This window comes from Ascaphus truei, chromosome 3, assembly GCF_040206685.1.
Source record: "Ascaphus truei isolate aAscTru1 chromosome 3, aAscTru1.hap1, whole genome shotgun sequence".
NCBI lineage: Eukaryota > Metazoa > Chordata > Amphibia > Anura > Ascaphidae > Ascaphus > Ascaphus truei.
The window spans coordinates 439,521,702-439,543,750 of NC_134485.1; the positions used below are offsets into that span (position 1 = coordinate 439,521,702).

Consider the following 22,049-nt stretch of genomic DNA (forward strand, 5'->3'; position numbering starts at 1 on the left):
TACCTGCGGTGCCGTGTTACCTGCGGTGTCGTGCCGTGTTACCTGCGGTGCCGTGTTACCTGCGGTGTCGTGCCGTGTTACCTGCGGTGCCGTGTTACCTGCGGTGCCGTGCTACCTGCGGTGCCGTGCCGTGTTACCTGCGGTGCTGTGCCGTGTTACCTGCGGTGCCGTGTTACCTGCGGTGTCATGCCGTGTTACCTGCGGTGCCGTGTTACCTGCGGTGCCGTGTTACCTGCGGTGCCGTGTTACCTGCGGTGCCATGCCGTGTTACCTGCGGTGCCGTGTTACCTGCGGTGCTGTGTTACCTGCGGTGCCATGCCGTGTTACCTGGGGTGCCATGCCGTGTTACCTGCGGTGCCGTGTTACCTGCGGTGCCGTGCCGTGTTACCTGCGGTGCCGTGTTACCTGCGGTGCCGTGTTACCTGCGGTGCCATGCCGTGTTACCTGCGGTGCCGTGTTACCTGCGGTGCCGTGTTACCTGCGGTGCCGTGTTACCTGCGGTGCCGTGTTACCTGCGGTGCCGTGTTACCTGCGGTGCCGTGTTACATGCGGTGCCGTGTTACCTGCGGTGCCGTGTTACCTGCGGTGCCGCGTTACCTGCGGTGCCGTGTTACCTGCGGTGCCGTGTTACCTGCGGTGCCGTGTTACCTGCGGTGCCGTGTTACCTGCGGTGCCGTGTTACCTGCGGTGCCATGCCGTGTTACCTGCAGTGCCGTGTTACCTGCGGTGCCGTGTTACCTGCGGTGCCGTGTTACCTGCGGTGCCATGCCGTGTTACCTGCGGTGCCGTGTTACCTGCGGTGCCGTGTTACCTGCGGTGCCGTGTTACCTGCGGTGCCGTGCCGTGTTACCTGCGGTGCCTTGCCGTGTTACCTGCGGTGCCGTGTTACCTGCGGTGCCGTGTTACCTGCGGTGCCGTGCCGTGTTACCTGCGGTGCCGCGTTACCTGCGGTGCCGTGTTACCTGCGGTGCCGTGTTACCTGCGGTGCCGTGTTACCTGCGGCGCCGTGTTACCTGCGGTCCCGTGCCGTGTTACCTGCAGTGCCGTGTTACCTGCGGTGCCGTGTTACCTGTGGTGCTGTGTTACCTGCGGTGCCGTGCCGTGTTACCTGCCGTGCCGTGTTACCTGCCGTGCCGTGTTACCTGCGGTGCCGTGCCGTGTTACCTGCGGTGCCGTGTTACCTGCGGTGCCGTGTTACCTGCGGTGCCGTGTTACCTGCGGTGCCGTGTTACCTGCGGTGCCGTGCCGTGTTACCTGCGGTGCCGTGTTACCTGCGGTGCCGTGTTACCTGCAGTGCCGTGTTACCTGCGGCGCCGTGTTACCTGCGGTGCCGTGTTACCTGCGGTGCCGTGTTACCTGCGGCGCCGTGTTACTTGCGGTGCCGTGTTACCTGCGGTGCTGTGTTACCTGCGGTGCCATGCCGTGTTACCTGCGGTGCCGTGTTACCTGCGGTGCCGTGTTACCTGCGGTGCCGTGCCGTGTTACCTGCGGTGCCGTGCCGCGTTACCTGCGGTGCCGTGTTACCTGCGGTGCCGTGTTACCTGCGGCGCCGTGTTACCTGCGGTGCCGTGCCGTGTTACCTGCCTTCCCGTGCCGTGTTACCTGCAGTGCCGTGTTACCTGCGGTGCCGTGTTACCTGTGGTGCTGTGTTACCTGCGGTGCCGTGCCGTGTTACCTGCGGTGCCGTGTTACCTGCCGTGCCGTGTTACCTGCGGTGCCGTGCCGTGTTACCTGCGGTGCCGTGTTACCTGCGGTGCCGTGTTACCTGCGGTGCCGTGTTACCTGCCGTGCCGTGTTACCTGCGGTGCCGTGTTACCTGCGGTGCCGTGTTACCTGCGGTGCCGTGTTACCTGCGGTGCCGTGTTACCTGCGGTGCCGTGTTACCTGCGGTGCCGTGTTACCTGCGGTGCCGTGTTACCTGCGGTGCCGTGTTACCTGCGGTGCCGTGCCGTGTTACCTGCGGTGCCGTGCCGTGTTACCTGCGGTGCCGTGTTACCTGCGGTGCCGTGTTACCTGCGGTGCCGTGTTACCTGCGGTGCCGTGTTACCTGCGGTGCCGTGTTACCTGCGGTGCCGTGTTACCTGCGGTGCCGTGTTACCTGCGGTGCCGTGTTACCTGCGGTGCCGTGTTACCTGCGGTGCCATGCCGTGTTACCTGCGGTGCCGTGTTACCTGCGGTGCCGTGTTACCTGCGGTGCCGTGTTACCTGCGGTGCCGTGTTACCTGCGGTGCCGCGTTACCTGCGGTGCCATGACGTGTTACCTGCGGTGCCATGACGTGTTACCTGCGGTGCCGTGTTACCTGCGGTTCCGTGTTACCTGCGGTGCCGTGTTACCTGCGGTGCCGTGTTACCTGCGGTGCCGTGTTACCTGCGGTGCCGTGTTACCTGCGGTGCCGTGCCGTGTTACCTGCGGTGCCGTGTTACCTGCGGTGCCGTGTTACCTGCGGTGCCGTGTTACCTGCGGTGCCGTGCCGTCTTACCTGCGGTGCCGTGTTACCTGCGGTGCCTTGCCGTGTTACCTGCGGTGCCGTGTTACCTGCGGTGCCGTGTTACCTGCGGTGCCGTGCCGTCTTACCTGCGGTGCCGTGTTACCTGCGGTGCCTTGCCGTGTTACCTGCGGTGCCGTGTTACCTGCGGTGCCGTGTTACCTGCGGTGCCGTGTTACCTGCGGTGCCGTGTTACCTGCGGTGCCGTGTTACCTGCGGTGCCGTGTTACCTGCGGTGCCGTGTTACCTGCGGTGTCGTGCCGTGTTACCTGCGGTGCCGTGTTACCTGCGGTGCCGTGCCGTGTTACCTGCGGTGCCGTGCCGTGTTACCTGCGGTGGCGTGTTACCTGCGGTGCCGTGTTACCTGCGGTGCCGTGTTACCTGCGGTGCCGTGTTACCTGCGGTGCCGTGTTACCTGCGGTGCCGTGTTACCTGCGGTGGCGTGTTACCTGCGGTGCCGTGTTACCTGCGGTGTCATGCCGTGTTACCTGCGGTGCCGTGTTACCTGCGGTGCCGTGTTACCTGCGGTGCCGTGTTACCTGCGGTGCCATGCCGTGTTACCTGCAGTGCCGTGTTACCTGCGGTGCTGTGTTACCTGCGGTGCCGTGTTACCTGGGGTGCCGTGTTACCTGCGGTGCCGTGCCGTGTTACCTGCGGTGCCGTGTTACCTGCGGTGCTGTGTTACCTGCGGTGCCATGCCGTGTTACCTGGGGTGCCATGCCGTGTTACCTGCGGTGCCATGCCGTGTTACCTGGGGTGCCATGCCGTGTTACCTGCGGTGCCATGCCGTGTTACCTGCAGTGCCGTGTTACCTGCGGTGCTGTGTTACCTGCGGTGCCGTGTTACATGCGGTGCCGTGTTACCTGCGGTGCCGTGCCGTGTTACCTGCGGTGCCGTGTTACCTGCGGTGCTGTGTTACCTGCGGTGCCATGCCGTGTTACCTGGGGTGCCATGCCGTGTTACCTGCGGTGCCATGCCGTGTTACCTGCGGTGCCGTGTTACCTGCGGTGCCGTGTTACCTGCGGTGCCGTGTTACCTGCGGTGCCGTGTTACCTGCGGTGCCGTGTTACCTGCGGTGCCGTGTTACCTGCGGTGCCGTGTTACCTGCGGTGCCGTGTTACCTGCGGTGCCGTGTTACCTGCGGTGCCGTGTTACCTGCGGTGCCGTGTTACCTGCGGTGCTGTGTTACCTGCGGTGCCGTGTTACATGCGGTGCCGTGTTACCTGCGGTGCCGTGCCGTGTTACCTGCGGTGCCGTGTTACCTGCGGTGCTGTGTTACCTGCGGTGCCATGCCGTGTTACCTGGGGTGCCATGCCGTGTTACCTGCGGTGCCATGCCGTGTTACCTGCGGTGCCGTGTTACCTGCGGTGCCGTGTTACCTGCGGTGCCGTGTTACCTGCGGTGCCGTGTTACCTGCGGTGCCGTGTTACCTGCGGTGCCGTGTTACCTGCGGTGCCGTGTTACCTGCGGTGCCGTGTTACCTGCGGTGCCGTGTTACCTGCGGTGCCGTGTTACCTGCGGTGCCGTGTTACATGCGGTGCCGTGTTACCTGCGGTGCTGTGTTACCTGCGGTGCCATGCCGTGTTACCTGCGGTGCCGTGTTACCTGCGGTGCCGCGTTACCTGCGGTGCCATGACGTGTTACCTGCGGTGCAATGCCGTGTTACCTGCGGTGCTGTGTTACCTGCGGTGCCATGCCGTGTTACCTGGGGTGCCATGCCGTGTTACCTGCGGTGCCATGCCGTGTTACCTGCGTTGCCGTGTTACCTGCGGTGCCGTGCCGTGTTACCTGCGGTGCCGTGTTACCTGCGGTGCCGTGTTACCTGCGGTGCCGTGTTACCTGCGGTGCCGTGTTACCTGCGGTGCCGTGTTACCTGCGGTGCCGTGTTACCTGCGGTGCCGTGTTACCTGCGGTGCCGTGTTACCTGTGGTGCCGTGTTACATGCGGTGCCGTGTTACCTGCGGTGCTGTGTTACCTGCGGTGCCATGCCGTGTTACCTGCGGTGCCGTGTTACCTGCGGTGCCGCGTTACCTGCGGTGCCATGACGTGTTACCTGCGGTGCAATGCCGTGTTACCTGCGGTGCCGTGTTACCTGCGGTGCCTTGCCGTGTTACCTGCGGTGCCGTGTTACTTGCGGTGCCGCGTTGCCTTTGGTGCCGTGTTACCTGCGGTGCCATGTTACCTGCGGTGCAATGCCGTGTTACCTGCGTTGCTGTGCCGTGTTACCTGCGGTGCCGTGTTACCTGCGGTGCCGTGTTACCTGCGGTGCCGTGTTACCTGCGGTGCCGTGTTACCTGCGGTGCCGTGTTACCTGCGGTGCCGTGTTACCTGCGGTGCCGTGTTACCTGCGGTGCCGTGTTACCTGCGATGCCATGCCGTGTTACCTGCGGTGCCGTGTTACCTGCGGTGCCGCGTTACCGCGTTACCTGCGGTGCCGCGTTACCTGCGGTGCCGCGTTACCTGCGGTGCCATGCCGTGTTACCTGCAGTGCCGTGTTACCTGCGGTGCCGTGTTACCTGCGGTGCCGTGTTACCTGCGGTGCCTTGCCGTGTTACCTGCAGTGCCGTGTTACCTGCGGTACCGTGTTACCTGCGGTGCCATGCCGTGTTACCTGCGGTGCCGTGTTACCTGCGGTGCCGTGTTACCTGCGGTGCCGTGTTACCTGCGGTGCCGTGCCGTGTTACCTGCGGTGCCGTGCCGTGTTACCTGCGGTGCCGTGTTACCTGCGGTGCCGTGTTACCTGCGGTGCCGTGTTACCTGCGGTGTCATGCCGTGTTACCTGCGGTGCCGTGTTACCTGCGGTGCCGTGTTACCTGCGGTGCCGTGTTACCTGCGGTGCCATGCCGTGTTACCTGCGGTGCCGTGTTACCTGCGGTGCCGTGTTACCTGCGGTGCTGTGTTACCTGCGGTGCCATGCCGTGTTACCTGGGGTGCCGTGTTACCTGCGGTGCCGTGCCGTGTTACCTGCGGTGCCGTGTTACCTGCGGTGCCGTGTTACCTGCGGTGCCGTGTTACCTGCGGTGCCGTGTTACCTGCGGTGCCGTGTTACCTGCGGTGCCGTGTTACCTGCGGTGCCGTGTTACCTGCGGTGCCGTGTTACCTGCGGTGCCGTGTTACATGCGGTGCCGTGTTACCTGCGGTGCTGTGTTACCTGCGGTGCCATGCCGTGTTACCTGCGGTGCCGCATTACCTGCGGTGCCATGCCGTGTTACCTGCGGTGCCATGCCGTGTTACTTGCGGTGCCGCGTTGCCTTCGGTGCCGTGTTACCTGCGGTGCCGTGTTACCTGCGGTGCCATGCCATGTTACCTGCGGTGCCGTGCCGTGTTACCTGCGGTGCCGTGTTACCTGCGGTGCCGTGTTACCTGCGGTGCCGTGTTACCTGCGGTGCCGTGTTACCTGCGGTGCCGTGTTACCTGCGGTGCCGTGCCGTGTTACCTGCGGTGCCATGCCGTGTTACCTGCGGTGCCGTGTTACCTGCAGTGCCGTGTTACCTGCGGTGCCGTGTTACCTGCGGTGCCGTGTTACCTGCGGTGCCTTGCCGTGTTACCTGCAGTGCCGTGTTACCTGCGGTGCCGTGTTACCTGCGGTGCCGTGTTACCTGCGGTGCCGTGTTACCTGCGGTGCCGTGTTACCTGCGGTGCCGTGTTACCTGCGGTGCCTTGCCGTGTTACCTGCAGTGCCGTGTTACCTGCGGTGCCTTGCCGTGTTACCTGCAGTGCCGTGTTACCTGCGGTGCCGTGTTACCTGCGGTGCCGTGTTACCTGCGGTGCCGTGTTACCTGCGGTGCCGTGTTACCTGCCGTGCCGTGTTACCTGCGGTGCCTTGCCGTGTTACCTGCGGGGCCGTGTTACCTGCGGCGCCATGCCGTGTTACCTGCGGCGCCATGCCGTGTTACCTGCGGTGCCGTGTTACCTTCGGTGCCGTGCCGTGTTACCTGCGGTGCCGTGTTACCTGCGGTGCCGCGTTACCTGCGGTGCCGTGTTACCTGCGGTGCCGTGTTACCTGCGGTGCCGTGTTACCTGCGTTGCCGTGCTGTGTTACCTGCGGTGCCGTGTTACCTGCGGTGCCGTGTTACCTGCGGTGCCATGCCGTGTTACCTGCGGTGCCGTGTTACCTGCGGTGCCGTGTTACCTGCGGTGCCGTGTTACCTGCGGTGCCGTGTTGCCTGCGGTGCCATGCCGTGTTACCTGCGGTGCCATGCCGTGTTACCTGCGGTGCCGTGTTACCTGCGGTGCCGTGTTACCTGCGGTGCCATGCCGTGTTACCTACGGTGCCGTGTTACCTGCGGTGCCGTGTTACCTGCGGTGCCGTGTTACCTGCGGTGCCATGCCGTGTTACCTGCGGTGCCGTGTTACCTGCGGTGCCGTGTTACCTGCGGTGCCATGCCGTGTTACCTGCGGTGCCATGTTACCTGCGGTGCCGTGTTACCTGCGGTGCCGTGTTACCTGCGGTGCCATGTTACCTGCGGTGCCGTGTTACCTGCGGTGCCGTGTTACCTGCGGTGCCGTGTTACCTGCGGTGCCGTGTTACCTGCGGTGCCGTGTTACCTGCGGTGCCATGCCGTGTTACCTGCGGTGCCGTGTTACCTGCGGTGCCGTGTTACCTGCGGTGCCGTGTTACCTGCGGTGCCGTGTTACCTGCGGTGCCGTGTTACCTGCGGTGCCGTGTTACCTGTGGTGCCGTGTTACCTGTGGTGCCTTGCCGTGTTACCTGCAGTGCCGTGTTACCTGCGGTGCCTTGCCGTGTTACCTGCGGTGCCGTGTTACCTGCGGTGCCTTGCCGTGTTACCTGCGGTGCCGTGTTACCTGCGGTGCCTTGCCGTGTTACCTGCGGTGCCGTGTTACCTGCGGTGCCATGCCGTGTTACCTGCGGTGCCGTGTTACCTGCGGTGCCGTGTTACCTGCGGTGCCATGCCGTGTTACCTGCGGTGCCGTGCCGTGTTACCTGCGGTGCCGTGTTACCTGCGGTGCCGTGTTACCTGCAGTGCCGTGTTACCTGCGGTGCCGTGTTACCTGCGGTGCCGTGTTACCTGCGGTGCCGTGTTACCTGCGGTGCCGTGTTACCTGCGGTGCCGTGTTACCTGCGGTGCCGTGTTACCTGCGGTGCTGTGTTACCTGCGGTGCCATGTTACCTGCGGTGACGTGTTACCTGCGGTGCCGTGTTACCTGCGGTGCCATGCCGTGTTACTTGCGGTGTCGTGCCGTGTTACCTGCGGTGCCGTGTTACCTGCGGTGCCGTGTTACCTGCGGTGCCGTGTTACCTGCGGTGCCGTGTTACCTGCGGTGCCGTGCCGTGTTACCTGCGGTGCCGTGTTACCTGCGGTGCCGTGTTACCTGCGGTGCCATGCCGTGTTACCTGCGGTGCCGTGTTACCTGCGGTGCCGTATTACCTGCGGTGCCATGTTACCTGCGGTGCCGTGTTACCTGCGGTGCCGTGTTACCTGCGGTGCCATGCCGTGTTACTTGCGGTGTCGTGCCGTGTTACCTGCGGTGCAGTGCCGTGTTACCTGCGGTGCCGTGCCGTGTTACCTGCGGTGCCGTGTTACCTGCGGTGCCGTGTTACCTGCGGTGCCGTGTTACCTGCGGTGCCGTGTTACCTGCGGTGCCGTGTTACCTGCGGTGCCGTGTTACCTGCGGTGCCGTGTTACCTGCGGTGTCATGCCGTGTTACTTGCGGTGTCGTGCCGTGTTACCTGTGGTGCCGTGCCGTGTTACCTGCGGTGCCGTGTTACCTGCGGTGCCGTGCCGTGCCGTGCCGTGTTACCTGCGGTGCCGTGTTACCTGCGGTGCCGTGTTACCTGCAGTTCCGTGTTACCTGCGGTGCCGTGTTACCTGCGGTGCCATGTTACCTGCGGTGCCGTGTTACCTGCAGTGCCGTGTTACCTGCGGTGCCGTGTTACCTGCGGTGCCGTGCCGTGTTACCTGCAGTGCCGTGCCGTGTTACCTGCGGTACCGTGTTACCTGCAGTGCCGTGTTACCTGTGGTGCTGTGCCGTGTTACCTGCGGTGCCGTGCCGTGTTACCTGCGGTGCCGTGTTACCTGCGGTGCCGTGTTACCTGCGGTGCCGTGTTACCTGCGGTGCCGTGTTACCTGCGGTGCCATGTTACCTGCGGTGCCGTGTTACCTGCGGTGCCGTGTTACCTGCGGTGCCGTGTTACCTGCGGTGCCGTGTTACCTGCGGTGCCATGCCGTGTTACCTGCGGTGCCATGCCGTGTTACCTGCGGTGCCGTGTTACCTGCGGTGCCGTGTTACCTGCGGTGCCGTGTTACCTGTGGTGCCGTGTTACCTGTGGTGCCGTGTTACCTGCGGTGCCGTGTTACCTGCGGTGCCGTGTTACCTGCGGTGCCATGCCGTGTTACCTGCGGTTTCGCGCCGTGTTACCTGCGGTGCCGTTTTACCTGCGGTGCCGTGTTACCTGCGGTGCCGTGCCGTGTTACCTGCGGTGCCGTGTTACCTGCGGTGCCGTGCCGTGTTACCTGCGGTGCCATGCCGTGTTACCTGCGGTGCCGTGTTACCTGCGGTGCCGTGTTACCTGCGGCGCCGTGTTACCTGCGGTGCCGTGTTACCTGCGGTGCCGTGTTACCTGCGGTGCCGTGTTACCTGCGGTGCCGTGTTACCTGCGGTGCCGTGTTACCTGCGGTGCCATGCCGTGTTACCTGCGGTGCCGTGTTACCTGCGGTGCCGTGTTACCTGCGGTGCCATGCCGTGTTACCTGCGGTGCCATGCCGTGTTACCTGCGGTGCCGTGTTACCTGCGGTGCCGTGTTACCTGCGGTGCCGTGTTACCTGCGGTGCCGTGTTACCTGCGGTGCCGTGTTACCTGCGGTGCCGTGTTACCTGCGGTGCCATGCCGTGTTACCTGCGGTGCCGTGTTACCTGCGGTGCCGTGTTACCTGCGGTGCCATGCCGTGTTACCTGCGGTGCCGTGTTACCTGCGGTGCCATGCCGTGTTACCTGCGGTGCCGTGTTACCTGCGGTGCCGTGTTACCTGCGGTGCCGTGTTACCTGCGGTGCCATGCCGTGTTACCTGCGGTGCCGTGTTACCTGCGGTGCCATGCCGTGTTACCTGCGGTGCCGTGTTACCTGCGGTGCCATGCCGTGTTACCTGCGTTGCCGTGCCGTGTTACCTGCGGTACCATGCCGTGTTACCTGCGGTGCCATGCCGTGTTACCTGCGGTGCCGTGTTACCTGCGGTGCCGTGTTACCTGCGGTGCCGTGTTACCTGCGGTGCCGTGTTACCTGCGGTGCCGTGTTACCTGCGGTGCCGTGTTACCTGCAGTGCCGTGCTGTGTTACCTGCGGTGCCGTGTTACCTGCGGTGCCGTGTTACCTGCGGTGCCGTGTTACCTGCGGTGCCGTGCCGTGTTACCTGCAGTGCCGTGCCGTGTTACCTGCAGTGCCGTGCCGTGTTACCTGCGGTGTCGTGCCGTGTTACCTGCGGTACCATGCCATGTTACCTGCTGTGCCATGCCGTGTTACCTGCGGTGTCGTGTTACCTGCGGTGTCGTGTTACCTGCGGTGTCGTGTTACCTGCGGTGCCGTGTTACCTGCGGTGCCGTGTTACCTGCGGTGCCGTGTTACCTGCGGTGCCGTGTTACCTGCGGTGCCGTGTTACCTGCGGTGTCATGCCGTGTTACCTGCGGTGCCATGCCGTGTTACCTGAGGTGCCGTGTTACCTGCAGTGCCGTGTTACCTGCGGTGCCGTGTTACCTGCGGTGTCGTGCCGTGTTACCTGCGGTGCCGTGCCGTGTTACCTGCGGTGCCGTGTTACCTGCGGTGCCGTGTTACCTGCGGTGCCGTGTTACCTGCGGTGCCGTGTTACCTGCGGTGTCGTGTTACCTGCGGTGCCGTGTTACCTGCGGTGCCGTGTTACCTGCGGTGTCATGCCGTGTTACCTGCGGTGCCGTGTTACCTGCGGTGCCGTGTTACCTGAGGTGCCGTGTTACCTGCAGTACCGTGTTACCTGCGGTGCCGTGTTACCTGCGGTGTCATGCCGTGTTACCTGCGGTGTCATGCCGTGTTACCTGCGGTGCCGTGTTACCTGCGGTGCCATGCCGTGTCGCAGGCACAGGGTGAGCTGCTGTAGGATAGCCTCCATGCTGTGGTGCGGAGCTTGGCGTGTTGTATGCAGATAGCGCTGCAGACTCTGTGCGATCAGAGGGAAGATGCTCTGCGCGGCCTCACGCGGATCCTGCACATGCAGCGCCGGAAGCTGACCGCCGGACCCCTGCAGCTGAGAGAAGGCGTCGTGCACGGCCACCACCAACCTGCCGGGGGACAGAGGGACAGGGGTCACAGGGTCGCTCTGCGGGGAGGGACAGCAAGGTCACAGGGTCACTCTGCGGGGAGGGACAGGGGTCACAGGGTCACCATACATCACACAGAGTCACCCTGCGGGGAGGGACAGGGGTCACAGGGTCACCATACATCACACTGAGTCACCCTGCAGGGCATATATCAGGAGGGACCTGGGTCCCAGGATGTGACGGTGAGGGGGTAACCAGGCTTCTAATAAAGGTCAAGCCCTGATTTGGTTACCTCTAATCCGAGTATAAGGGTTTAAGAGTGTCAGCTCTTGAGCCCAGTAACTGTCAATGCATAAACTGTAATTTGCGACAAAAGAGAATTGTTGTGCTTTTTCTTTTCCGGGCGTGCCAGCGAGCAGGGATTGCTGGGGGATGGGTTTCCGGGCGTGCCAGCGAGCAGGGATTGCTGGGGGATGGGTTTCCGGGCGTGCCAGCGAGCAGGGATTGCTGGGGGATGAGTTTCTGGGCGTGCCAGCGAGCAGGGATTGCTGGGGGATGAGTTTCCGGGCGTGCCAGCGAGCAGGGATTGCTGGGGGATGAGATTCCGGGCGTGCCAGCGAGCAGGGATTGCTGGGGGATGAGTTTCCGGGCGTGCCAGCGAGCAGGGATTGCTGGGGAATGAGTTTCCGGGCGTGCCAGCGAGCGGGGATTACTGGGGGATGAGTTTCCGGGCGTGCCAGCGAGCGGGGATTGCTGGGGGATGAGTTTCCGGGTGTGCCAGTGAGCGTGGATTGCTGGGGGATGAGTTTCCGGGCGTGCCAGCGAGCAGGGATTGTGCTGGGGGATGAGTTTCCGGGCGTGCCAGAGAGCGGGGATTGCTGGGGGATGAGTTTCTGGGCGTGCCAGCGAGCAGGGATTCCTGGGGGATGAGTTTCCGGGCGTGCCAGCGAGCAGGGATTGCTGGGGGATGAGTTTCCGGGCGTGCCAGCGAGCAGGGATTACTAGGGGATGAGTTTCCGGGCGTGCCAGCGAGCAGGGATTGCTGGGGGATGAGTTTCCGGGCGTGCCAGCGAGCAGGGATTGCTGGGGGATGAGTTTTCGGGCGTGCCAGAGAGCGGGGATTGCTGGGGGATGAGTTTCTGGGCGTGCCAGCGAGCAGGGATTGCCGGGGGATGAGTTTCTGGGCGTGCCAGCGAGCAGGGATTGCTGGGGGATGGGTTTCCGGGCATGCCAGTGAGCGGGGATTGCTGGGGGGTGAGTTTCCGGGCGTGCCAGCTAGCAGGGATTGCTGGGGTGTGAGTTTCCGGGCGTGCCAGCGAGCGGGGATTGGTGGGGGAGGAGTTTCCGGGCGTGCCAGCGAGCAAGGATTGCTGGGGGATGGGTTTCCGGGCGTGCCAGCGAGCAGGGATTGCTGGGGGATGAGTTTCCGGGCGTGCCAGCGAGCAGGGATTGCTGGGGGATGAGTTTCCGGGTGTGCCAGCGAGCGGTGATTGCTGGGGGGTGAGTTTCCGGGCGTGCCAGCGAGCGGTGATTGCTGGGGGATGAGTTTTCGGGCGTGCCAGCGAGCGGTGATTGCTGCGGGGTGAGTTTCCGGGCGTGCCAGCGAGCAGGGATTGCTGGGGGATGAGTTTCCGGGAGTGCCAGCGAGTGGGGATTGCCGGGGGATGAGTTTCCGGGCGTGCCAGCGAGCAGGAATTGCTGGGGGATGAGTTTCCGGACGTGCCAGGGAGCAGGGATTGCTGGGGGATGGGTTTCCGGGCGTGCCAGCGATCAGGGATTGCTGGGGGACGGGTTTCCGGGTGTGCCAGCGAGCAGGGATTGCTGGGGGAGGAGTTTCCGGGCGTGCCAGCGAGCAAGGATTGCTGGGGGATGGGTTTCCAGGCGTGCCAGCGAGCGGTGATTGCTGGGGGGTGAGTTTCCGGGCGTGCCAGCGAGCGGTGATTGCTGGGGGATGAGTTTTCGGGCGTGCCAGCGAGCAGGGATTGCTGGGGGATGAGTTTTCGGGCATGCCAGCGAGCGGTGATTGCTGGGGGGTGAGTTTCCAGGCGTGCCAGCGAGCAGGGATTGCTGGGGGATGAGTTTCCGGGTGTGCCAGCGAGCGGTGATTGCTGGGGGATGAGTTTCCGGGCGTGCCAGCGAGCAGGGATTGCTGGGGGATGAGTTTCTGGGCGTGCCAGCGAGCAGGGATTGCTGGGGGATGAGTTTCCGGGCGTGCCAGCGAGCAGGGATTGTGCTGGGGGATGAGTTTCCGGGCATGCCAGAGAGCGGGGATTGCTGGGGGATGAGTTTCTGGGCGTGCCAGCGAGCAGGGATTGCTGGGGGATGAGTTTTCGGGCGTGCCAGAGAGCGGGGATTGCTGGGGGATGAGTTTCTGGGCGTGCCAGCGAGCAGGGATTGCCTGGGGATGAGTTTCTGGGCGTGCCAGCGAGCAGGGATTGTGCTGGGGGATGAGTTTCCGGGCGTGCCAGAGAGCGGGGATTGCTGGGGGATGAGTTTCTGGGCGTGCCAGCGAGCAGGGATTGCTGGGGGATGAGTTTTCGGGCGTGCCAGAGAGCGGGGATTGCTGGGGGATGAGTTTCTGGGCGTGCCAGCGAGCAGGGATTGCCTGGGGATGAGTTTCTGGGCGTGCCAGCGAGCAGGGATTGCTGGGGGATGGGTTTCCGGGCATGCCAGTGAGCGGGGATTGCTGGGGGGTGAGTTTCCGGGCGTGCCAGCTAGCAGGGATTGCTGGGGTGTGAGTTTCCGGGCGTGCCAGCGAGCGGGGATTGGTGGGGGAGGAGTTTCCGGGCGTGCCAGCGAGCAAGGATTGCTGGGGGATGGGTTTCCGGGCGTGCCAGCGAGCAGGGATTGCTGAGGGATGAGTTTTCCGGGCGTGCCAGCGAGCAGGGATTGCTGGTGGATGAGTTTCCGGGTGTGCCAGCGAGCGGTGATTGCTGGGGGGTGAGTTTCCGGGCGTGCCAGCGAGCGGTGATTGCTGGGGGATGAGTTTTCGGGCATGCCAGCGAGCAGGAATTGCTGGGGGATGAGTTTCCGGACGTGCCAGTGAGCAGGGATTGCTGGGGGATGGGTTTCCGGGCGTGCCAGCGATCAGGGATTGCTGGGGGACGGGTTTCCGGGCGTGCCAGCGAGCAGGGATTGCTGGGGGAGGAGTTTCCGGGCGTGCCAGCGAGCAAGGATTGCTGGGGGATGGGTTTCCAGGCGTGCCAGCGAGCGGTGATTGCTGGGGGGTGAGTTTCCGGGCGTGCCAGCGAGCGGTGATTGCTGGGGGATGAGTTTTCGGCGTGCCAGCGAGCAGGGATTGCTGGGGGATGAGTTTTCGGGCGTGCCAGCGAGCGGTGATTGCTGGGGGATGAGTTTTCGGGCGTGCCAGCGAGCAGGGATTGCTGGGGGATGAGTTTCCGGGCGTGCCAGCGAGCGGTGATTGCTGGGGGATGAGTTTTCGGGCGTGCCAGCGAGCAGGGATTGCTGGGGGGTGAGTTTCCGGGCGTGCCAGCGAGCGGTGATTGCTGGGGGGTTAGTTTCCCTGCAGGGCATATATCAGGAGGGACCTGGGTCCCAGGATGTGACGGTGAGGGGGTAACCAGGCTTCTAATAAAGGTCAAGCCCTGATTTGGTTACCTCTAATCCGAGTATAAGGGTTTAAGAGTGTCAGCTCTTGAGCCCAGTAACTGTCAATGCATAAACTGTAATTTGCGACAAAAGAGAATTGTTGTGCTTTTTCTTTTCCGGGCGTGCCAGCGAGCAGGGATTGCTGGGGGATGGGTTTCCGGGCGTGCCAGCGAGCAGGGATTGCTGGGGGATGGGTTTCCGGGCGTGCCAGCGAGCAGGGATTGCTGGGGGATGAGTTTCTGGGCGTGCCAGCGAGCAGGGATTGCTGGGGGATGAGTTTCCGGGCGTGCCAGCGAGCAGGGATTGCTGGGGGATGAGATTCCGGGCGTGCCAGCGAGCAGGGATTGCTGGGGGATGAGTTTCCGGGCGTGCCAGCGAGCAGGGATTGCTGGGGGATGAGTTTCCGGGCGTGCCAGCGAGCGGGGATTACTGGGGGATGAGTTTCCGGGCTTGCCAGCGAGCGGGGATTGCTGGGGGATGAGTTTCCGGGTGTGCCAGTGAGCGTGGATTGCTGGGGGATGAGTTTCCGGGCGTGCCAGCAAGCAGGGATTGTGCTGGGGGATGAGTTTCCGGGCGTGCCAGAGAGCGGGGATTGCTGGGGGATGAGTTTCTGGGCGTGCCAGCGAGCAGGGATTGCTGGGGGATGAGTTTCCGGGCGTGCCAGCGAGCAGGGATTGCTGGGGGATGAGTTTCCGGGCGTGCCAGCGAGCAGGGATTACTAGGGGATGAGTTTCCGGGCGTGCCAGCGAGCAGGGATTGCTGGGGGATGAGTTTCCGGGCGTGCCAGCGAGCATGGATTGCTGGGGGATGAGTTTTCGGGCGTGCCAGAGAGCGGGGATTGCTGGGGGATGAGTTTCTGGGCGTGCCAGCGAGCAGGGATTGCCGGGGGATGAGTTTCTGGGCGTGCCAGCGAGCAGGGATTGCTGGGGGATGGGTTTCCGGGCATGCCAGTGAGCAGGGATTGCTGGGGGGTGAGTTTCCGGGCGTGCCAGCTAGCAGGGATTGCTGGGGTGTGAGTTTCCGGGCGTGCCAGCGAGCGGGGATTGGTGGGGGAGGAGTTTCCGGGCGTGCCAGCGAGCAAGGATTGCTGGGGGATGGGTTTCCGGGCGTGCCAGCGAGCAGGGATTGCTGGGGGATGAGTTTCCGGGCGTGCCAGCGAGCAGGGATTGCTGGGGGATGAGTTTCCGGGTGTGCCAGCGAGCGGTGATTGCTGGGGGGTGAGTTTCCGGGCGTGCCAGCGAGCGGTGATTGCTGGGGGATGAGTTTTCGGGCGTGCCAGCGAGCGGTGATTGCTGCGGGGTGAGTTTCCGGGCGTGCCAGCGAGCAGGGATTGCTGGGGGATGAGTTTCCGGGAGTGCCAGCGAGTGGGGATTGCCGGGGGATGAGTTTCCGGGCGTGCCAGCGAGCAGGAATTGCTGGGGGATGAGTTTCCGGACGTGCCAGGGAGCAGGGATTGCTGGGGGATGGGTTTCCGGGCGTGCCAGCGATCAGGGATTGCTGGGGGACGGGTTTCCGGGTGTGCCAGCGAGCAGGGATTGCTGGGGGAGGAGTTTCCGGGCGTGCCAGCGAGCAAGGATTGCTGGGGGATGGGTTTCCAGGCGTGCCAGCGAGCGGTGATTGCTGGGGGGTGAGTTTCCGGGCGTGCCAGCGAGCGGTGATTGCTGGGGGATGAGTTTTCGGGCGTGCCAGCGAGCAGGGATTGCTGGGGGATGAGTTTTCGGGCATGCCAGCGAGCGGTGATTGCTGGGGGGTGAGTTTCCAGGCGTGCCAGCGAGCAGGGATTGCTGGGGGATGAGTTTCCGGGCGTGCCAGCGAGCGGTGATTGCTGGGGGATGAGTTTCCGGGCGTGCCAGCGAGCAGGGATTGCTGGGGGATGAGTTTCTGGGCGTGCCAGCGAGCAGGGATTGCTGGGGGATGAGTTTCCGGGCGTGCCAGCGAGCAGGGATTGCTGGGGGATGAGTTTCCGGGCGTGCCAGCGAGCAGGGATTGCTGGGGGATGAGTTTCCGGGCGTGCCAGCGAGCAGGGATTGCTGGGGATGAGTTTCCGGGCGTGCCAGCGAGCAGGGATTACTGGGGGATGAGTTTCCGGGCGTGCCAGCGAGCGGGGATTGCTGGGGGATGAGTTTCCGGGTGTGCCAGTGAGCGGGGATTGCTGGGGGATGAGTTTCCGGGCGTGCCAGCGAGCAGGGATTGTGCTGGGGGATGAGTTTCCGGGCGTGCCAGAGAGCGGGGATTGCTGGGGGATGAGTTTCTGGGCGTGCCAGCGAGCAGGGATTGCTGGGGGATGAGTTTTCGGGCGTGCCAGAGAGCGGGGATTGCTGGGGGATGAGTTTCTGGGCGTGCCAGCGAGCAGGGATTGCCTGGGGATGAGTTTCTGGGCGTGCCAGCGAGCAGGGATTGCTGGGGGATGGGTTTCCGGGCATGCCAGTGAGCGGGGATTGCTGGGGGGTGAGTTTCCGGGCGTGCCAGCTAGCAGGGATTGCTGGGGTGTGAGTTTCCGGGCGTGCCAGCGAGCGGGGATTGGTGGGGGAGGAGTTTCCGGGCGTGCCAGCGAGCAAGGATTGCTGGGGGATGGGTTTCCGGGCGTGCCAGCGAGCAGGGATTGCTGGGGGATGAGTTTTCCGGGCGTGCCAGCGAGCAGGGATTGCTGGTGGATGAGTTTCCGGGTGTGCCAGCGAGCGGTGATTGCTGGGGGGTGAGTTTCCGGGCGTGCCAGCGAGCGGTGATTGCTGGGGGATGAGTTTTCGGGCATGCCAGCGAGCAGGAATTGCTGGGGGATGAGTTTCCGGACGTGCCAGTGAGCAGGGATTGCTGGGGGATGGGTTTCCGGGCGTGCCAGCGATCAGGGATTGCTGGGGGACGGGTTTCCGGGTGTGCCAGCGAGCAGGGATTGCTGGTGTATGAGTTTCCGGGCATGCCAGCGAGCAGGGATTGCTGGGGGATGAGTTTCCGGGCGTGCCTGTGAGCAGGGATTGCTGGGGGATGAGTTTCCGGGCGTGCCAGCGAGCAGGGATTGCTGGGGGATGAGTTTCCGGACGTGCCAGTGAGCAGGGATTGCTGGGGGATGAGTTTCCGGACGTGCCAGTGAGCAGGGATTGCTGGGGGATGAGTTTCCGGGCGTGCCAGCGAGCAGGGATTGTGCTGGGGGATGGGTTTCCGGGCGTGCCAGCGAGCAGGGATTGCTGGGGGACGGGTTTCCGGGCGTGCCAGCGAGCAGGGATTGCTGGGGGATGGGTTTCCGGGCGTGCCAGCGAGCAGGGATTGCTGGGGGATGGGTTTCCGGGCATGCCAGTGACCGGGGATTGCTGCGGGGTGAGTTTCCGGGTGTGCCAGCGAGCGGGGATTGCTGGGGTATGAGTTTCCGGGCGTGCCAGCGAGCAGGGATTGCTGGGGGATGAGTTTCCGGGCGTACCAGCAAGCAGGGATTGCTGGGGGATGGGTTTCCGGGCGTGCCAGCGAGCAGGGATTGTGCTGGGGGATGAGTTTCCGGGCGTGCCAGAGAGCGGGGATTGCTGGGGGATGAGTTTCCGGGCGTGCCAGCGAGCAGGGATTGCTGGGGGATGAGTTTCCGGGCGTGCCAGCGAGCAGGGATTGCTGGGGGATGAGTTTCCGGGCGTGCGAGCGAGTGGGGATTGCTGGGGGATGAGTTTCCGGGCGTGCCAGCGAGTGGGGATTGCTGGGGGATGAGTTTCCGGGCGTGCCAGCGAGCAGGGATTACTAGGGGATGAGTTTCCGGGCGTGCCAGCGAGCAGGGATTGCTGGGGGATGAGTTTCCGGGCGTGCCAGCGAGCGGGTATTGCTGGGGGATGTGTTTTCGGGCGTGCCAGCGAGCAGGGATTGCTGGGGGATGAGTTTTCGGGCGTGCCAGAGAGCGGGGATTGGTGGGGGAGGAGTTTCTAGGCGTGCCAGCGAGCAGGGATTGCTGGGGGATGAGTTTTCGGGCGTGCCAGCGAGCAGGGATTGCTGGGGGATGAGTTTCCGGGCGTGCCAGCGAGCGGTGATTGCTGGGGGATGAGTTTCCGGGCGTGCCAGCGAGCAGGGATTGCTGGGGGATGGGTTTCCGGGCGTGCCAGCGATCAGGGATTGCTGGGGGACGGGTTTCCGGGTGTGCCAGCGAGCAGGGATTGCTGGGGGAGGAGTTTCCGGGCGTGCCAGCGAGCAAGGATTGCTGGGGGATGGGTTTCCAGGCGTGCCAGCGAGCGGTGATTGCTGGGGGATGAGTTTCCGGGCGTGCCAGCGAGCGGTGATTGCTGGGGGATGAGTTTTCGGGCGTGCCAGCGAGCGGTGATTGCTGGGGGATGAGTTTTCGGGCGTGCCAGCGAGCAGGGATTGCTGGGGGATGAGTTTCCGGGCGTGCCAGCGAGCGGTGATTGCTGGGGGATGAGTTTTCGGGCGTGCCAGCGAGCAGGGATTGCTGGGGGGTGAGTTTCCGGGTGTGCCAGCGAGCAGGGATTGCTGGGGGATGAGTTTCCGGGCGTGCCAGCGAGCGGTGATTGCTGGGGGATGAGTTTCCGGGCGTGCCAGCGAGCAGGGATTGCTGGGGGATGAGTTTCTGGGCGTGCCAGCGAGCAGGGATTGCTGGGGGATGAGTTTCCGGGCGTGCCAGCGAGCGGTGATTGCTGGGGGATGAGTTTCCGGGCGTGCCAGCGAGCAGGGATTGCTGGGGGATGGGTTTCCGGGCGTGCCAGCGATCAGGGATTGCTGGGGGACGGGTTTCCGGGTGTGCCAGCGAGCAGGGATTGCTGGGGGAGGAGTTTCCGGGCGTGCCAGCGAGCAAGGATTGCTGGGGGATGGGTTTCCAGGCGTGCCAGCGAGCGGTGATTGCTGGGGGATGAGTTTTCGGGCGTGCCAGCGAGCAGGGATTGCTGGGGGAGGAGTTTCCGGGCGTGCCAGCGAGCAGGGATTGCTGGGGGATGAGTTTTCGGGCGTGCCAGCGAGCGGTGATTGCTGGGGGATGAGTTTTCGGGCGTGCCAGCGAGCAGGGATTGCTGGGGGATGAGTTTCCGGGCGTGCCAGCGAGCGGTGATTGCTGGGGGATGAGTTTTCGGGCGTGCCAGCGAGCAGGGATTGCTGGGGGATGAGTTTCCGGGCGTGCCAGCGAGCGGTGATTGCTGGGGGATGAGTTTTCGGGCGTGCCAGCGAGCAGGGATTGCTGGGGGGTGAGTTTCCGGGCGTGCCAGCGAGCGGTGATTGCTGGGGGGTTAGTTTCCGGGCGTGCCAGCGAGTGGGGATTGCCGGGGGATGAGTTTCCGGGCGTGCCAGCGAGCAGGAATTGCTGGGGGATGAGTTTCCGGACGTGCCAGTGAGCAGGGATTGCTGGGGGATGGGTTTCCGGGCGTGCCAGCGAGCAGGGATTGCTGGGGGACGTGTTTCCGGGCGTGCCAGCGAGCAGGGATTGCTGGGGGATGGGTTTCCGGGCGTGCCAGCGAGCAGGGATTGCTGGGGGATGGGTTTCCGGGCATGCCAGTGACCGGGGATTGCTGCGGGGTGAGTTTCCGGGTGTGCCAGCGAGCGGGAATTGCTGGGGGATGAGTTTCCGGGCGTACCAGCAAGCAGGGATTGCTGGGGGATGAGTTTCCGGGAGTGCCAGCGAGCAGGGATTGTGCTGGGGGATGAGTTTCCGGGCGTGCCAGAGAGCGGGGATTGCTGGGGGATGAGTTTCCGGGCGTGCCAGCGAGCAGGGATTACTAGGGGATGAGTTTCCGGGCGTGCCAGCGAGCAGGGATTGCTGGGGGATGAGTTTCCGGGTGTGCCAGCGAGCGGTGATTGCTGGGGGGTGAGTTTCCGGGCGTGCCAGCGAGCGGTGATTGCTGGGGGATGAGTTTTCGGGCATGCCAGCGAGCAGGGATTGCTGGGGGATGAGTTTCCGGGAGTGCCAGCGAGCGGTGATTGCTGGGGGATGAGTTTCCGGACGTGCCAGCGAGCAGGGATTGCTGGGGGATGGGTTTCCGGGCGTGCCAGCGAGCAGGGATTGCTGGGGGACGGGTTTCCGGGCGTGCCAGCGATCAGGGATTGCTGGGGGACGGGTTTCCGGGTGTGCCAGCGAGCAGGGATTGCTGGGGGAGGAGTTTCCGGGCGTGCCAGCGAGCAAGGATTGCTGGGGGATGGGTTTCCAGGCGTGCCAGCGAGCGGTGATTGCTGGGGGGTGAGTTTCCGGGCGTGCCAGCGAGCGGTGATTGCTGGGGGATGAGTTTTCGGGCGTGCCAGCGAGCAGGGATTGCTGGGGGATGAGTTTTCGGGCGTGCCAGCGAGCGGTGATTGCTGGGGGATGAGTTTCCGGGCGTGCCAGCGAGCAGGGATTGCTGGGGGATGAGTTTCCGGGCGTGCCAGCGAGCGGTGATTGCTGGGGGATGAGTTTTCGGGCGTGCCAGCGAGCAGGGATTGCTGGGGGGTGAGTTTCCGGGCGTGCCAGCGAGCAGGGATTGCTGGGGGATGAGTTTCTGGGCGTGCCAGCGAGCGGTGATTGCTGGGGGATGAGTTTCCGGGCGTGCCAGCGAGCAGGGATTGCTGGGGGATGAGTTTCTGGGCGTGCCAGCGAGCAGGGATTGCTGGGGGATGAGTTTCCGGGCGTGCCAGCGAGCAGGGATTGCTGGGGGATGAGTTTCCGGGCATGCCAGCGAGCAGGGATTGCTGGGGGATGAGTTTCCGGGCGTGCCAGCGAGCAGGGATTGCTGGGGGATGAGTTTCCGGGTGTGCCAGCGAGCAGGGATTACTGGGGGATGAGTTTCCGGGCGTGCCAGCGAGCGGGGATTGCTGGGGGATGAGTTTCCGGGTGTGCCAGTGAGCGTGGATTGCTGGGGGATGAGTTTCCGGGCGTGCCAGCGAGCAGGGATTGTGCTGGGGGATGGGTTTCCGGGCGTGCCAGCGAGCAGGGATTGCTGGGGGACGGGTTTCCGGGCGTGCCAGCGAGCAGGGATTGCTGGGGGATGGGTTTCCGGGCGTGCCAGCGAGCAGGGATTGCTGGGGGATGGGTTTCCGGGCATGCCAGTTACCGGGGATTGCTGCGGGGTGAGTTTCCGGGTGTGCCAGCGAGCGGGGATTGCTGGGGTATGAGTTTCCGGGCGTGCCAGCGAGCAGGGATTGCTGGGGGATGAGTTTCCGGGCGTACCAGCAAGCAGGGATTGCTGGGGGATGGGTTTCCGGGCGTGCCAGCGAGCAGGGATTGTGCTGGGGGATGAGTTTCCGGGCGTGCCAGAGAGCGGGGATTGCTGGGGGATGAGTTTCCGGGCGTGCCAGCGAGCAGGGATTGCTGGGGGATGAGTTTCCGGGCGTGCCAGCGAGCAGGGATTGCTGGGGGATGAGTTTCCGGGCGTGCGAGCGAGTGGGGATTGCTGGGGGATGAGTTTCCGGGCGTGCCAGCGAGTGGGGATTGCTGGGGGATGAGTTTCCGGGCGTGCCAGCGAGCAGGGATTACTAGGGGATGAGTTTCCGGGCGTGCCAGCGAGCAGGGATTGCTGGGGGATGAGTTTCCGGGCGTGCCAGCGAGCGGGTATTGCTGGGGGATGAGTTTTCGGGCGTGCCAGCGAGCAGGGATTGCTGGGGGATGAGTTTTCGGGCGTGCCAGAGAGCGGGGATTGGTGGGGGAGGAGTTTCTAGGCGTGCCAGCGAGCAGGGATTGCTGGGGGATGAGTTTTCGGGCGTGCCAGCGAGCAGGGATTGCTGGGGGATGAGTTTCCGGGCGTGCCAGCGAGCGGTGATTGCTGGGGGATG

General features: G+C 64.2%; 1 protein-coding gene across 2 annotated transcripts in view; it reads right to left on the minus strand.

The window, feature by feature from the left end:
- The window catches only part of LOC142490560 (vang-like protein 1), a 127,317-nt gene that overhangs the window by 31,173 nt on the left and 74,095 nt on the right, over window positions 1–22,049 (minus strand). For both annotated transcript variants that reach the window (XM_075592978.1, XM_075592980.1), the window contains one exon: window positions 10,526–10,751. In XM_075592978.1, coding sequence (XP_075449093.1) covers window positions 10,526–10,751 — 226 coding nt within the window. The remainder of the gene's footprint in view (window positions 1–10,525; window positions 10,752–22,049) is intronic.